Source organism: Petromyzon marinus, chromosome 79 (genome assembly GCF_048934315.1).
Source record: "Petromyzon marinus isolate PM22_M1 ecotype Great Lakes invasive population chromosome 79, UKy_Petmar_22M1.pri1.0, whole genome shotgun sequence".
In the NCBI taxonomy this organism is placed as follows: Eukaryota; Metazoa; Chordata; class Hyperoartia; order Petromyzontiformes; family Petromyzontidae; genus Petromyzon; species Petromyzon marinus.
Window position 1 is genome coordinate 21,550,544 of NC_133745.1, and position 17,529 is coordinate 21,568,072.

At 48.3% G+C, this 17,529-nt stretch overlaps 2 protein-coding genes across 2 annotated transcripts in view; one reads left to right on the plus strand and one right to left on the minus strand.

Moving 5' to 3' along the window:
• The window catches only part of LOC116958528 (uncharacterized), a 23,215-nt gene extending 20,057 nt beyond the window's left edge, over positions 1–3,158 (minus strand). Inside the window, exon 1 of the mRNA XM_032981182.2 lies at positions 3,061–3,158. The gene's annotated coding sequence lies outside the window, so the exon portion shown is untranslated. The remainder of the gene's footprint in view (positions 1–3,060) is intronic.
• The window catches only part of LOC116958533 (uncharacterized), a 28,012-nt gene continuing 13,569 nt past the window's right edge, over positions 3,087–17,529 (plus strand). The window contains exons 1-5 of the mRNA XM_076057102.1: positions 3,087–3,161; positions 6,523–7,918; positions 12,337–12,431; positions 12,935–13,102; positions 13,668–14,797. Coding sequence (XP_075913217.1) covers positions 3,140–3,161; positions 6,523–7,918; positions 12,337–12,431; positions 12,935–13,102; positions 13,668–14,797 — 2,811 coding nt within the window. The 5' untranslated portion in view covers positions 3,087–3,139. The remainder of the gene's footprint in view (positions 3,162–6,522; positions 7,919–12,336; positions 12,432–12,934; positions 13,103–13,667; positions 14,798–17,529) is intronic.

The following is a 17,529-nucleotide window of genomic DNA, read 5'->3' on the forward strand; positions in this document are numbered from 1 at the left end:
TAGTAGTGTAGTGTTCATGTTACTATAGTGGTGTAGTGTGTAGTAGTGTAGTGTTCAAGTTACTATAGTGGTGTAGTGTGTAGTAGTGTAGTGTTCAAGTTACTGTAGTGGTGTAGTGTGTAGTAGTGTAGTGTTCAAGTTACTGTAGTGGTGTAGTAGTGTAGTGTTCAAGTTACTATAGTGGTGTAGTGTGTAGTAGTGTAGTGTTCAAGTTACTATAGTGGTGTAGTGTGTAGTAGTGTAGTGTTCAAGTTACTATAGTGGTGCATTGTGTAGTAGTGTAGTGTTCAAGTTACTATAGTGGTGTAGTGTGTAGTAGTGTAGTGTTCAAGTTACTATAGTGGTGTAGTGTGTAGTAGTGTAGTGTTCAAGTTACTATAGTGGTGCAGTGTGTAGTAGTGTAGTGTTCAAGTTACTATAGTGGTGTAGTGTGTAGTAGTGTAGTGTTCAAGTTACTATAGTGGTGTAGTGTGTAGTAGTGTAGTGTTCAAGTTACTATAGTGGTGCAGTGCGTAGTAGTGTAGTGTTCAAGTTACTATAGTGGTGTAGTGTGTAGTAGTGTAGTGTTCAAGTTACTATAGTGGTGTAGTGTGTAGTAGTGTAGTGTTCAAGTTACTATAGTGGTGTAGTGTGTAGTAGTGTAGTGTTCAAGTTACTATAGTGGTGCATTGTGTAGTAGTGTAGTGTTCAAGTTACTGTAGTGGTGTAGTGTGTAGTAGTGTAGTGTTCAAGTTACTATAGTGGTGTAGTGTGTAGTAGTGTAGTGTTCAAGTTACTATAGTGGTGCATTGTGTAGTAGTGTAGTGTTCAAGTTACTGTAGTGGTGTAGTGTGTAGTAGTGTAGTGTTCAAGTTACTATAGTGGTGTAGTGTGTAGTAGTGTAGTGTTCAAGTTACTATAGTGGTGCATTGTGTAGTAGTGTAGTGTTCAAGTTACTATAGTGGTGTAGTGTGTAGTAGTGTAGTGTTCAAGTTACTATAGTGGTGTGTGTAGTAGTGTAGTGTTCAAGTTACTATAGTGGTGTAGTGTGTAGTAGTGTAGTGTTCAAGTTGCTATAGTGGTGCAGTGTGTAGTAGTGTAGTGTTCAAGTTACTATAGTGGTGTAGTGTGTAGTAGTGTAGTGTTCAAGTTACTATAGTGGTGTAGTGTGTAGTAGTGTAGTGTTCAAGTTACTATAGTGGTGTAGTGTGTAGTAGTGTAGTGTTCAAGTTACTATAGTGGTGTAGTGTGTAGTAGTGTAGTGTTCAAGTTACTATAGTGGTGTAGTGTGTAGTAGTGTAGTGTTCATGTTACTATAGTGGTGTAGTGTGTAGTAGTGTAGTGATCATGTTACTAAGGTGGTGTAGTGTGTAGTAGTGTAGTGTTCAAGTTACTATAGTGGTGCATTGTGTAGTAGTGTAGTTTTCAAGTTACTATAGTGGTGTAGTGTGTAGTAGTGTATTGTTCAAGTTACTATAGTGGTGTAGTGTGTAGTAGTGTAGTGTTCAAGTTGCTATAGTGGTGTAGTGTGTAGTAGTGTAGTGTTCATGTTACTATAGTGGTGTAGTGTGTAGTAGTGTAGTGTTCATGTTACTATAGTGGTGTAGTGTGTAGTAGTGTAGTGTTCATGTTACTAAGGTGGTGTAGTAGTGTAGTGTTCATGTCACTATAGTGGTGTAGTGTGTAGTAGTGTTCAAGTTACTATAGTGGTGTAGTGTGTAGTAGTGTTCATGTTACTATAGTGGTGCATTGTGTAGTAGTGTAGTGTTCAAGTTACTATAGTGGTGTAGTGTGTAGTAGTGTAGTGTTCATGTTACTATAGTGGTGTAGTGTGTAGTAGTGTAGTGTTCAAGTTACTGTAGTGGTGTAGTGTGTAGTAGTGTAGTGTTCAAGTTACTATAGTGGTGTAGTGTGTAGTGTAGTGTTCATGTTACTATAGTGGTGTAGTGTGTAGTAGTGTAGTGTTCATGTTACTAAGGTGGTGTAGTGTGTAGTAGTGTAGTGTTCAAGTTACTATAGTGGTGTAGTGTGTAGTAGTGTAGTGTTCAAGTTACTATAGTGGTGTAGTGTGTAGTAGTGTAGTGTTCAAGTTACTATAGTGGTGTAGTAGTGTAGTGTTCATGTTACTATAGTGGTGTAGTGTGTAGTAGTGTAGTGTTCAAGTTACTATAGTGGTGTAGTGTGTAGTAGTGTAGTGTTCAAGTTACTATAGTGGTGTAGTGTGTAGTAGTGTAGTGTTCAAGTTGCTATAGTGGTGTAGTGTGTAGTAGTGTAGTGTTCAAGTTGCTATAGTGGTGTAGTGTGTAGTAGTGTAGTGTTCATGTTACTAAGGTGGTGTAGTAGTGTAGTGTTCATGTCACTATAGTGGTGTAGTGTGTAGTAGTGTAGTGTTCAAGTTACTATAGTGGTGCATTGTGTAGTAGTGTAGTGTTCAAGTTACTATAGTGGTGCATTGTGTAGTAGTGTAGTGTTCATGTTACTATAGTGGTGTAGTGTGTAGTAGTGTAGTGTTCAAGTTACTATAGTGGTGTAGTGTGTAGTAGTGTAGTGTTCATGTTACTATAGTGGTGTAGTAGTGTAGTGTTCAAGTTACTAAGGTGGTGTAGTGTGTAGTAGTATAGTAGCGTCGTGTGTAGTAGTGGAGTAGACATTAGTGGAGTGTGTAGTGTATTGTACACTACTATACACTATACACGACTATACACTACACTATACAATACTATACACTGCACTATACACTACTATATACTCAACTATACACTACACTATACACTACACTATACACTACTAAACTACACACTACACTAGACACTACTACACTATACACTACACTATACACTACACACTACACTCTACACTATACACTACTATACACTTCACTATACACTACACTATACACTACACTATACACTACACTAAACACTACACTAGACACTACTACACTACACTATACACTACTACACTAGACACTACTACACTACACTATACACTACACTATACACTACACTCTCCACTATACACTACACTATACACTACACTAGACACTACTACACTACACTATACACTTTACACTACACAAACCTGAAGTGCCGTGCCCACAGGTGAGGTCGCTTCGAAGGCTCCGAGGGAGGCGCCAGGAGGAGATCCTCCCGGCCGTGAGATGTCGCGGGGACACCCTGGCGGTGAGTCATCCTCTAGGTGCACCTAGCCTGGCACTAGCGGCCGTGGTGGTGGTGGTGGTGGTGGCGGTGATGTCACTTGGTGTTGCCGGATCCGCCCTGTCCCCTCTCCTCCCGTCTTGAATCCTTGCAAGGTGGGGGGTGGGGGGGTCGGGACAGCAACAGCAGCAGCAACAATACTAGAAAAACAATTAATTGCGTGCGTTGATTACCCCATGAATAACCCAACCGGTAACGGGCATCCATTGCGAAGTTTACGACGTCATTAACCCACCCGCCTCTGTTCTCCGCACCTGATTGGCTCACAAGTGTCACCTGGTGATGCTGTTATTTGTTGTAACAAATAACAGCATCACCGACACGTCACGGCTACTCGAATAGCCAACGTGGTCGCGGGTTTGCTCTCCAAACACACGGCAAAGCGGTGAGTGCTGTACCAGTAGCTAATTGGCACCACGATTTGTTTCCGTGACAGACTCCTCTACTTAGTTTGGCCGTGTTGGGTGGCGGCGGTGGTGGTGGTGGCGGTGGCGGGTTTCACGACGTTTGGGCCACGTCCTAGCAAAATATCCAGGAATTGGGATGAGTCCGTTAGCCACCTCCACTTCCATCTCTCCCACTCCTCACCGTTTCCGCTCCGTTTCCCCGCCCCCTTGCACCGGGACAAACTTCCCCCTCTACGTGAAGCCAGAAGCACCACTCCCCGTCTAATCTCCGCTCCTCGCTCAAGACTCGCATCTCTTCTCCCTAGCCACATCCTTCCGTCCATCCCTTTGTAAACCCCCGTAATTCCCGTTCCCACTAAGCACCCTCCCTATACCCCATCCCTATTTCATCGCATCACTTAAATTTACCCAATTGTACCACTCATAACCCTTGTAGGGCACCTTCGATGAAAGCGCTATGCAAATATAAGATAAGATCGTGAACTGGGTGGCCGGGTTTTAGCGAGTCGAGATGATTTAGAAACTCACCAAGTGCATCTTGACCGTGCGGCCAGACCACCAATGTGTCATCATCATTTCAAAAGCAGGTAGATGGCGTTAGTGTTCTTGAAGCGAGTGCTCAAAGTTTTATAATAACAGGGTGTCTGTGTCCGCCTCATAGGGGGGTCATAACGGCCGTGTCAGCGACACCGACCCACTTCTCTAGACGCCATGGGTTCGACGCCTGTGCCAGGGTGTCTCTCTCTGTCTCCGTCTCATGGCCATGATAATAACAATAATTCAAATGTACAATGCACCGTTCCATCCGAGGATCCCGCAATGTGCAATGCATGAAAAACCAGAAACGGAAACAGAACCCAGGAGGCAACCGACCAAAAAATAAAGAGGGAAGGGAACTGCAGTAAATCCTTGGATTGCGAGTAACTTGGTCTGCGAGTGTTTAGCAAGACGAGCTAAAATTGTAAGTAAATATTAATTTGATAAACGAGTAACTTGGTCTGCGAGTGTTTAGCAAGACGAGCTAAAATTGTAAGTAAATATTAATTTGATAAACGAGCGAGGGTCTTAGCAATACGAGTAGTATACGTGTAGTACGCTTTGTACTGCCGAGCGTCACGTGATTACAACTGATGTACGAGTGCTTTGATGTGCGAGTGCTTTGGATTACAAACGCATTTCCGGAACGAATTATGCTGCGCAATCCAAGGTTTTGCTGTATAAAGAAATGGGGTTTTCACAGCAGACTTAAATATATCGACGGACTCCTACCGCCTGATTTCAAGTGGCAAGGCGGCGTTCGATAGGTTGGATGCCACGCTAACAAAACCACTGATCCTGCAAGTAATGTGGGGTGAGCCCCCTTTTAAAGCCTTTATAGGTCAATAGCGGTCCCTTAAAATCCATTCGAAATTTGACCGGTAGCCAAGGAAAGAGATGAGAGGACTGGTTCGCAATAGCGGGAGGCAAAAGGAGAGCCCGTTGCTGCTCCTTCCTTTTGTTTAGAGGCATCACCACTCCATCAGAAAGAGGCGTTCTGTAGACAACGCTCAGCTAATTGTGGAACATCTTTGGGTGAAGCCGGTGCTAGTTACCAGAGTTATCGAGTCATTTCATCGACCAGTAAACCGTCAAACCCTCGCGAACAGAGAAATTGCATCAAAGCTTACCAGAATATCGCGGGGGTTACGTTTAATATACCAAATATTTTTTTCAGTGAGGAAAAAGGCCTGAAGAGAATTGAGATCGAATAAAAGTATCCAAATTCTGGATGCCGATGAAGGCCCGTGAGCTGTCGTGATGTCCCGTGCTGATTACTGTTGCCGGGAATGAACAGGAGGCGTTAAGATGTTCGAACACCACACGTACTTGTGGCAAAACGTGCCTGCAAACGCGCTCTAATAATACTTGGATTGTCCTTGAAACTGCTTGGCCTACACCGAGAGTTACAGTCCCCTTTATATCCTCGTTTCACCACCAGTGTTTGACCAAAGAACATCAACAGTACACGGACAATGCAAGTAACAACGCATTGGTAGCCTGCTAATCCTACATAATACACGAGCATAATATGACTTTGAGACCCCCCCCCCCCACCGCCTACGCATTCCACAATGAGTGACTAACTCCATATCTGCATTTGTCATCAATATGCTAAATTCCTCTGTTGATATGTAAACTCCTTTATCAATGCACTCTCCTCCTCCCACCCAGATTAAAATACGCTGCCAAGCTTAGCAGTGTTCATTAGGAGCGCTGTCTTTCCGACAGCGCTGTTCTTCACCTGAGGACGGCTGCTTGCGTTGTGGCCGAAACGTCGTGACAATTTTATTTTGTATTATTTTTTATTATTTCCCTTCTACGTGGTGACTTTACCGAAAGAACCAAGAATATGAATCCCTGCGGTTACGAAAGCTTTAAATCTAAATGTATATATTCCAGTTACATATTCCGTTAAAGGGTTCCATGGATAATGAATGTGAGCGTTCCAGTGAACCCGCACGCCCGTCGCATCCTGTCTTGCTGCAGAAGCGTCGCTCCCTCTCGTGTACAGAGCCCACCTGGGGGGAGAGGTTGTGGCGGTGCAGCTCTTCACGCACGGCGCTCCGAGCCCAGTGCACCGAGTTCGATTCCCTGCCGCGGCAAACATTGGTGGAGTGTGGCCATTTGAGCTTGCGGCTCAAGAACCGCATGCGGTGGCTTTTTAAGGAATCGCCTTTGCGGCTCTTGAAATATCGAGGTTGTTTTTTTCTTTGTACCGAATTCGAAAAAGATGGCTCTTGTTGTTATTTTTGTTGCCGAAGCCTGCCCACGACCAAAAGGTGTGAAAGGGGGAGACACCTTGTCCGGTAGTGGCCCCTTTTTTTTATTATCCTTCTTAAAATTTGCGCGGAGCTCAAAGATGACGTTTCGCCTTCCAGGTCAGGAGCCTCATTTTCAAGAGGACCTCCGGTCTGAAGCGGATGAGCCCGGCGAAGCGGAGGACCTCAGTGAAGAAGAGGAGCTTACGGCCGATGACGGGGAACTTCATTCAGATGACGGGGACCTTCAGTCCGATGACGGGAAGCTACAGTCAGATGATGAGGACATTCGTGTTAAAGAAGAACCTTTGGAGAACGAGAAAGAGGACCTTGAGTCCAATGATAGGAAGCTTCAGTCCGATGAGGATCTTCAGAGTGACAATGGGGACCTCGATTCTGACGAAGAGGGTCTTGACGTCAAAGAAGGGCCATTGGAGAATGAGGACTCTCGGCCTCACGGTTCTATCGAGAGACCCGGGAAGTCGCGTGGAGATCCGGGGACTCCCTCGGACGTGGCGGAGATCGAGGTGGTCCTGGAGAACAGCAGGGGCCGGAGGAACCGGACGGACGGCAGGAAATCCGGCGACAACAAGAAGTCGCTCAGTTGCCCTCTGTGCGGCAGGGCGATGGCGTGCTTATCGGCCCTGAAGAGGCACGCGATGACGCACACGGGGGAGAGGCCCTTCAAGTGCTCCGTGTGCGGGAACGGCTTCCGGCTCGCGTCGACCCTCAAGAGCCACGCGATGATCCACACGGGGGAGAAGCCGTACAAGTGTTCCCTGTGCGCCAGGGACTTCATCCACTCATCGGCCCTCAAGAGGCACATGATGAACCACACCAACGAGAAGCCGCACAAGTGCTCGGCGTGCGGCAAGGCCTTCACCGACTCGTCGACGCTCAAGAGCCACCTCAAGAGCCACACGGGCGAGAGGCCGCACGAGTGCCCGACGTGCGGCAAGACCTTCGGGCACCTCTCCAACTTCAGGATCCACGTCAAGATCCACACGGGCGAGCGGAATCACCGCTGCCCCGTGTGCGACAAGGGCTTCCTGGAGGCGAAGTCTCTCAAGAACCACCTGATGGTGCACACGGGAGAGAAGCCTCACAAGTGCGCCGCGTGCGGCAAGGGCTTCACGAAGCCGTCCTTCCTCAGGAACCACGAGTTGACGCACGGGGACGAGAAGCCGCACAAGTGCGACGCTTGCGGGAAGGCCTTCACCCAGCTGGCGGCCCTCAGGGTCCACGCGATGGGCCACTCGGGCGAGAGGCCGCACAAGTGCGACGTCTGCGGCAAGGACTTCGCGTACCTCTCGGCCCTGAAGGTCCACGCGATGATCCACACGGGCGAGAAGCCGCACCGGTGCCCGATATGCGACAAGGACTTCAGAAAGTCGTCGGCCTGCAGCCGGCACATGAAATCGCACAGCGCGGAGAAGCCGTACAAGTGCTTCGTCTGCGGGAGGAACTTTGCGGATCTCTCGAATCTCAACTTCCACGTGAAGTGTCTCAATCACTGAGCCCGTCACGTAGAAGGGAAACAATAAAATAATAAAAGTATAAAACGATAAAATTCTCACGACGTTTCAACTGCAACACAAGCAGTCATCATCATCAGGTGTGAATACCACAGCAAGAAAATTTGAAAAAAAGTGGCGGTTATTTTTAACGTTTGCACCATGGAGAGCGATTTGACAGTTTGTTCAGATGGACGAGTCCATCTATGTTTGGAAAAGAGGAGGGGGGAGACGACAATAATGGATTCGGTCTGAAAGCCAGCATAAGCGTGAACAATCAATTAAGACCCGAAATGGTTTATCAAATCCTGCCAATGATTGCTAGGCCAGAATTCATCTTCTCGGTTGAAATTGTCTCTGTGTTTGTATATGTGGATAGCCTCATGGACGAATCTCTCATGGTAGCCAGATGGCTTGCAAAGAACCTCTGTCTTGGAGAAGTCAATGTCATGTGAGCCTACTGCATTATAACAGTGATCTGCCACGGCCGAGGTGTTGGTCCTACCGTGTTTTAGGTCTGCTTTGTGTTCACGAATGCGGTCCGAGACATGGCGTTTGGTTTCTCCAATGTAACTACTACCACAGAGGCAACTTAGTTTGTAGACACCAGGGTACTGTATGTCCGGAATCACATCTTTCACAGACGGGACCAGATCACGGATTTTATGTAATGTGTTGAATCGGTAGTTACATTGGAGAAACCAAACGACATGTCTCGGACCACATTCCTGAACACAAAGCAGAACTTAAACACGGTAGGACCAACACCTCGGCCGTGGCAGATCACTGTTATAATTCAGTAGGCTCACATGACATTGATTTCTCCAAGACAGAGGTTCTTTGCAAGCCATCTGGCTACCATGAGAGATTCGTTCATGAGGTTATCCACATATACAAACACAGAGACAATTTCAACCGAGAAGATGGATTCTGGCTTAGCATTCATTGGAAGGATTTGATACACCATTTCGGGTCTTAATTGATTGTTCACGCTTGCGGTGGCTTTCAGACAGCATACATTAATTTTTCGTCTCCCCCCTCCTCTTTTCCGAGCATAGATGGACTCGTCCATATAAACAAACTGTCAAATCGCTATCTGTGGCGCTAACGTTTAAAAATAAATAAATAAATACAAACCGCCACTTCATTCAAATGTTATTGCCGTTGGTTTTCACACCTGATGATGGCTGCTTGTGTTGCAGTCGAAACGTCGTGATAATTTAATTGTTTTATACATATTTTATTACTTCATTGTTTCCCTTCAACGTGACTTTACCGAAAGAACCAAGAATAAGAACCAAGAATATTAAAGAACGTCGTCGAAGACTCCGGCGATCGCAGTCCCCGTGGAGAAAGTCTTTGACGGGTTAGATCGCATAAATGTAAATATACAAACCCACCGAGACCCACACTCACCGAGACCCATACTGAAACGAACCTATGTTTATGTTACCAGGTGTGATGTCCCACTGAGCTCTATCATAGCTCATTTTCAAATAAGCGACCCTTGGCACAACACAAACGATGGCAGCTTAACCGAGTTGGGTTATCGTGTGGAAATGTTCAGAGCAGCAAAATACTCTGAACGTGTGACATTGGATGTCTAATTGTCGAGGGAGAAAGCCGGAGGACCCGGAGAAAAATGGAACGCGGCCACGGGGAGAGACGGAGACTCCGAATATCCAGCAGCAGCAGCAGGCATCGTCAGGGTCGGGATCGAAGCCACGACCTCCTGTAGACCAGGCGAGGTAGTTAACATCTCACCATGGGGAGAGAGAGACACGCAGTAGGCATCGCCTGATGAAGACCGCTTGTGTTGCGATCGAAAACGTCGTGAATTTTCGGTTTTTATTAAACAGATTTTTTTATTGAATGTTTTTCTATCTACGTGACTTTCCCGAAGAAGCAAAGAATTTGATTTCCTGCAGTCACGAATGTTTTAAATCACAACACTACACACTACTATACACTACACTACTATACACTACACTATACACTACACTATACACTACACTATACACTACTATACACTACACTATACACTACTATACACTACACTATACACTACAATATACACTACACTATACACTCTTATACACTACACTACTATATGTTACACTATACACTACTATACACTACACTACTATACAGTATACACTACACTACTATACACGACTATGCGCTACACTATACACTACTATACACTACACTATACACTACTATACACTACTATTCACTACTATACACTACACTATACACTACTATACACTACACTCTACACTACTATACACTACTATACACTACACACTACTATACACTACACTACACACTACTATACACTACACACTACACTACTATACACTACACTACACATTAATAGTTTATAGATTGGCGAATGGGGTTGAGATTTGTAGGCGATGCCAAGGCTTGGCCCGCGTCTCGACGCCCCCCACCACCACCAATCATTATTCAGGTTCCTGGGCCCCCACCAATCACTATGCAGGTTCCCGGGCCCCCACCACCACCAGTCACTAGGTTCCTGGGCCCCCACCAACAGACTGCAGGCTCCGCCCCCCCAAATAGGCGATGCAGGTTCCGGAGCCCCCAACAGTCAACTGCAGTCAACAGGCTATGCAGGCTCCGCCCCCCCCTATAGGCTATGCAGGCTCCGCCCCCCTCCATAGGCGATGCAGGCTCCGCAACCCCAATCGGCTATGCAGGCTCCGCCCCCCCCCCAATCGGCTATGCAGGCTCCGCCCCCCCCCCCCGCGCTATTCATGTTCCGGGACCTCCACCCCACCCTCGTCTCGCCCCGGAGCGGGTTTGCCCTCCTCTAGGTCGGCTCGGCCTCAAATGAGTACCCGGCGTAGCCGCGCGTGCGTGTGGTGTGGGGTGTTAACCGTCGGCGCTGGCCACCCACCCCCTCTGTGAGTGCCACAGCGCCGGTAGCCTTTCGTAGATGCTGCTCACAGCACTTGCCCCTACAGCCCTGCTAGAGGCTACCTGGGGGAGCTTTGTCTGTGTGTGCATCATAGGTGGTGCTACTCGCTAATAGCAGCACTTGCCCCTACAGCCCTGGGTCTCTATGGGTCTCTATGAGTCTCTGTGGGTCTCTATGGGTCTCTATGAGTATGGGTCTCTATGGGTCTCTGTGGGTCTCTATGGGTCTCTGAGTATGGGTCTCTATGAGTCTATGTGGGTCTATGTGGGTCTCTATGAGTATGGGTCTCTATGGGTCTCTGTGGGTCTCTATGGGTCTCTGAGTATGGGTCTCTATGAGTCTATGTGGGTCTATGTGGGTCTCTATGAGTATGGGTCTCTATGGGTCTCTGTGGGTCTCTATGGGTCTCTGAGTATGGGTTTCTATGAGTCTATGTGGGTCTATGTGGGTCTCTATGAGTATGGGTCTCTATGGGTCTCTGTGGGTCTCTATGGGTCTCTGAGTATGGGTCTCTATGAGTCTATGTGGGTCTATGTGGGTCTCTATGAGTCTCTATGAGTCTATGTGGGTCTCTATGAGTCTATGTGGGTCTCTATGAGTATGGGTCTCTATGAGTCTCTATGATTATGGGTCTGTATGAGTCTATGTGGGTCTATGTGGGTCTCTATGGGTCTCTATGCGTCTCTATGAGTATGGGTCTCTATGAGTCTATGTGGGTCTCTATGAGTGGGTCTCTATGAGTCTATGTGGGTCTCTATGAGTATGGGTCTCTATGAGTCTCTGAGTATGGGTCTCTATGAGTCTATGTGGGTCTGTGTGGGTCTCTATGAGTATGAGTCTCTATGGGTCTCTATGAGTATGGGTCTCTATGGGTCTCTATGAGTATGGGTCTCTATGGGTCTCTATGAGTCTATGTGGGTCTCTATGAGTATGGGTCTCTATGAGGATGGGTCTCTATGGGTCTCTATGAGTCTGTATTAACACGTTTAGAGTAATTTGTCTGCTGCTATGGATGCCCACGTGATGATGATGTCAGCCCACGTGGTCTCACAGCTGGTAACATGAACATTGTTTAGTCTTTAGGTGGATGCATCAATTGTGTTTGTATGTAAGTAGCCAACCGTGCTGATCGGAGGTGCGGTTGAGTGCATAGTGTAGTTTATACACTATACATTACACTATACATTACACTATACACTACACTATACACTACACTATTACACTACACTATACACTACACACTACACTATACACTACTACACTATACACTACACTACTACACTCTACACTACACACTACACTATACACTCCTACACTACACTGTACACTACTACACACTACACTATACACTACACTATAGACTAGACACTATACACTACACACTACTACACTATACACTACACTATAGACTAGACACTACTACACACTACACTACACTACACACTACTACACTACACTATACACTACACAAACCTGAAGTGCCGTGCCCACAGGTGAGGTCGCTTCGAAGGCTCCGAGGGAGGCGCCAGAAGGAGATCCTCCCGGCCGTGAGATGTCGCGGGGAGACCCTGGCGGTGAGTCATCCTCTAGGTGCACCTAGCCTGGCACCAGCGGTGGTGGTGGCGGTGAGTCATCCTCTAGGCGCACCTAGCCTGGCACCAGCGGTGGTGGTGGCGGTGGTGCTAGCAGTGAGTCAATCTCTAGGCGCACCTAGCCTGGCACTAGCGGTGGTGGTGGTGGCGGTGAGTCATCCTCTAAGCGCACCTAGCCTGGCACTAGCGGTGGTGGTGGTGGCGGTGAGTTATCCTCTAGGTGCACCTAGCCTGGCACCAGCGGTGGTGGTGGCGGTGAGTCATCCTCTAGGCGCACCTAGCCTGGCACCAGCGGTGGTGGTGGCGGTGAGTCATCCTCTAGGCGCACCTAGCCTGGCACTAGCGGTGGTGGTGGCGGTGGTGCTGGCAGTGAGTCAATCTCTAGGCGCACCTAGCCTGGCACTAGCGGTGGTCGTGGTGAGGGTTGATGGAGAGCGGCGGCGGCGTCTTGAGACTCTCACCGCGCTGGGTTCCTCTTGGGACAGGAGACGTGGAGGAGGTGGAGGAGGTGGAGGAGGTGAAGGAGTTGGAGGAGGTGGAGGAGGTGAAGCAGTTGGAGGAGGAGGTGAAGGAGGAGGTGAAGGAGGTGAAGGAGGAGCCGGGCGGTGAGACGTGGCCGCCCGTGAAGGTGGAGAGAGACGACGCTGACGATGGTGAGTGGTGGTGAGTGGTGGTGGTGAGTGGTGGTGGGTGGTGGTGAGTGGTGGTGAGTGGTGGTGGTGGGTGGTGGTGAGTGGTGGTGAGTGGTGGTGGTGGTGACAGCCTCAACCACCATCACATCGAGTACAACAACACCAGACTACTACACTATACGCTATACACTACACTATTCACTACACTACACTATACACTACACTATTCACTACACTACACACTACACTACACACTACACTACACACTACACTTTACACTACACTATACACTACGACACATGGAGCTCTATGGAGCGATTGCTCGTCAACAGGGCTGCTCTACTGTAACAGAGCCCGCCCAGGGGGCGGAGCTGGCGTAGGCGCAACAACCGTCACGTGTCACGTGTCACGTGACGTGTCACGTGACACGTGTCACGTGACACATCATGTTACACGTCATCACTCAACCTGCACTGCTGCCCAGCGTGGTGAAAGTGACCCCCCTCCCCGCCCCCGTAGCTGGGTAACAAGTTTTCCTTTTCATCGAAATTCACGCGGAGCTCAACGATGACCTTTCTCCTCCTAGGTCAGGAATCTGATTTTCGCGAAGTCCTCCGACCCAAAGCTTTGGGGGACCTCGGCGAAGACGAGGACCTCGACTCCAACGACGGGGACCTTCGGTCCGACGGAGAGGATCCTCGTGTTAAAGAGGAACCTTTGGAGAATGAGAAAGAGGACCTCGACTCCGACGACGGGAAGCTTCGGTCCGACCGAGAGGATCTTCGCGGCAAAGAAGGGCCTCTGGAGGACGAGGACCTTCCCGCCGGTGCTTCGACGGAGAGAGCTGGGGAGTCGCGGGGAGACCGGGGGACTCCCTCGGACGTGGCGGAGATCGAGGTGGTCCTGGAGAACAGCAGGGGCCGGAGGAACCGGACGGACAGCCGGAAACCCGGCGACGGCAAGAAGCCGCTCAGTTGCCCTCTGTGCGGCAGGGCGATGGCGTGCTTATCGGCCCTGAAGAGGCACGCGATGACGCACACGGGGGAGAGGCCCTTCAAGTGCTCCGTGTGCGGGAACGGCTTCCGGCTCGCGTCGACCCTCAAGAGCCACGCGATGATCCACACGGGGGAGAAGCCGTACAAGTGTTCCCTGTGCGCCAGGGACTTCATCCACTCGAAGGCCCTCAAGAGGCACATGATGAACCACACGGGCGAGAAGCCGCACAAGTGCTCGGCGTGCGGCAAGGCCTTCAACGACTCGTCGACGCTCCGGAGCCACGCGAGGATCCACACGGGCGAGAGGCCGCACGGGTGCCCAACGTGCGGCAAGACCTTTGGGCACCTCTCCGACCTCAGGAGCCACGTCAAGATCCACACGGGCGAGCGGAATCACCGCTGCCCCGTGTGCGACAAGGGCTTCCTGGAGGCCAAGTCTCTCAAGAACCACGCGATGGTGCACACGGGAGAGAGGCCGCACAAGTGCGACGTCTGCGGCAAGGCCTTCGCGTACCTGTCGGCCCTGAAGGTCCACGCGATGATCCACACGGGCGAGAAGCCGCACCGGTGCCCGATATGCGACAAGGACTTCAGAAAGTCGTCGGCCTGCAGCCGGCACGTGAAATCGCACAGCGCGGAGAAGCCGTACAAGTGCCTCGTCTGCGGGAGCAACTTTGCGGATCTCTCGAATCTCAACTTCCACGTGAAGTGTCTCAATCACTGAGCCCGTGTGGAGCCCTCCAGCACGGTCCACTCCGTTTGAACGTGGATATCGCCGCTCTCAACCCCCGTGTTGACATCCACCGGGGGTAAGATTGCGACGATCGTCGCCAGCAGTCTTCCCCCCGGGCATAAGTTACCGCATCACTTCCAGTTATCATTCCCCCGTTTCCGTTATGCTGTGATGCGCACTCATGCCTACTTTATAGAGGGCGATATTGGTATGTAAAAATAAACATTGATTGTGGCTAGGTAGATGTTAACTACCTTGCCTGGTATGCGGGGGATCGTAGGTTCAATCCTGACCCTGACGCCTGCTGCTGTATATTTGGAGCTTGCGTGTTCTCCCCGTGGTCGCCTGCATATTTTTTTCCCTACGCAATTTAGAATCACTGCGCGTTTACGGTAGTTGGCTCCTGTAAGTGTCCACTTGCTGAGGTTGCTGCAGCAGCAGCTATCGTCTGTGATCTGAGTTGGATGATGGCATTCCAGTCATTTACTAGGGGGGGGTGAATGGATTTATGTTCTTGGTTCTTTCGGTAAAGTCACGTAGAAGGGAAACAATAAAATAATAAAAGTGTAAAACGATAAAATTCTCACGACGTTTCGACTGCAACACAAGCAATCATCATCATCAGGTGTGAAAACCACAGCAAGAAAATTTGAAAAAAAGTGGGGGTTATTTTTAACGTTAACACCACGGAGAGCGATTTGACAGTTTGTTCAGATGGACGAGTCCATCTTTGTTCGGAAAAGAGGAGGGGGGAGACGAAAATAATGGATGCGGTCTAAAAGCCACCGTAAGCGTGAACAATCAATTAAGACCCAAAATGGTTTATCAAATCCTTCCAATGATTGCTAAGCCAGAATCCATCTTCTCGGTTGAAATTGTCTCTGTGCTTGTATATGTGGATAGCCTCATGAACGAATCTCTCATGGTAGCCAGATGGCTTACAAAGAACCTCTGTCTTGGAGAAGTCAATGTCATGTGAGCCTACTGAATTATAACAATGATCTGCCACGGCCGAGATGTTGGTCCTACCGTGTTTAAGGTCTGCTTTGTGTTCACGAATGCGGTCCGAGACATGGCGTTTGGTTTCTCCAATGTAACTACTACCACAGAGGCAACTTAGTTTGTAGACACCAGGGTACTGTATGTCCGGAATCACATCTTTTACAGACGGAACCAGATCACGGATTTTATGTAATGTGTTGAAACGGACCTGGATCTTGTGTTTATTCAAGATTTTGGAGATCTTTTTTGTGATCCCCGCAATGTAGGGTAAAGGATGGTTTTGAAAGGCTCCTCAAGAGGGTCCTTCATGGTTTGAGTGATAGCTTTGTGGATTGTATTGTCGGAGTAACCATTAGCCTTAAGAGCTTGGTGTACGTGCTTGAGTTCACTGCCTATGTGTTCCTGGTCAGATATGCATTGGGCTCTATGGTACAGAGTCTTGATGAGAGAATTCTTCTGTGATGGATGGTGGTGGGAATCCGGTTTCAGATAAGCATCCGTATGGGTAGCTTTCCTGTAGACAGAGTGGCTCATTGAACCATCAGGTCTCTTTTTTTTAGGACATCCAAAAAAGGTAGCTTGCCATCTTTTTCGACTTCCATGGTAAATCTGATGGCTGGGTGTATGGAATTGATGTGGTCGAAGAATTGGTCTAGAGCAGGCCGGCCATGTGGCCAGATGACAAAAGTGTCACCCACGTACCTCTTCCATAAGGTTGGGCGCAGAGTGGCAGTCTGGATGGCGTCAGTCTCAAATTTCTCCATGAAAATGTTAGCTATAACCGGAGATAGGGGGGAGCCCATTGGGGTGCCCTCAGTTTGTTTGTAGAAAGTTCCATTCCAAGTGAAGTATGTATTAGTTAAGCAGTGTCTCACCAGGGGGGGGCGGGTACCTCAGTGTTTAGTCCTTCATGAACCAAGTCTTCAATGATTGCGATGGTGTCAGGTACAGGAACTTTGGTGAATAAGGAAACTACATCAAAACTGACAAGCAGGTCGTCTGGGGACAGGGAAATACCCTTGATTGTCGATACCAGGTGAGTAGAATTTTGTACCGCAGAGGTGGTTTTTCCAGTGAAAGGACGCAGGATTTCAGACAAAAAATGAGACAGTTTGTAGGTGGGGGAGTTGATAGTAGAGACGATGGGACGAAGGGGTGTATCTACTTTATGTATTTTTGGTAAGCCGTATAATCTTGGTGGCTTGGCAGCAGGTTTCAACCAAAACTGTTTAGATTGATCAATTAATGCGGTTGAATCAGAAATCATTTTGTTGGTTTGTGTGACGAGGCTGTTGGTGGGATCTCTTTTTATTTTTGTATAGCTACAATCGTCGAGTAATTCTTTAATTTTGTTATATTCTATTTTATCCATGATGACAGTAGCATTTCCCTTGTCAGCTGAGAGGTCTACAATGTCATCCCTCTTTTTTAATTTATATAATTCAAAACGCTCATCTTTGCTGAGGTTGCTAGCTGGCATCTTAGCGTTTTTAAGGGTTGCAGCGATTTCAGATCTTGCTACGTCTGCAGCGATGTGACCCAGGTCCCTGAGAGCAACGTTTACTTGGGCAATGATGTCATTAACTGGTATGTGTTTAGGTGTGACTGCAAAGTTTAGACCTTTAGCTAAAATGGATTTCAGACCATCGGAAATATAACTGTTACTGCGATTAATTACGACTTTGTTAACGTCTAGCTTTTTGGTGTATGGGTCCGGC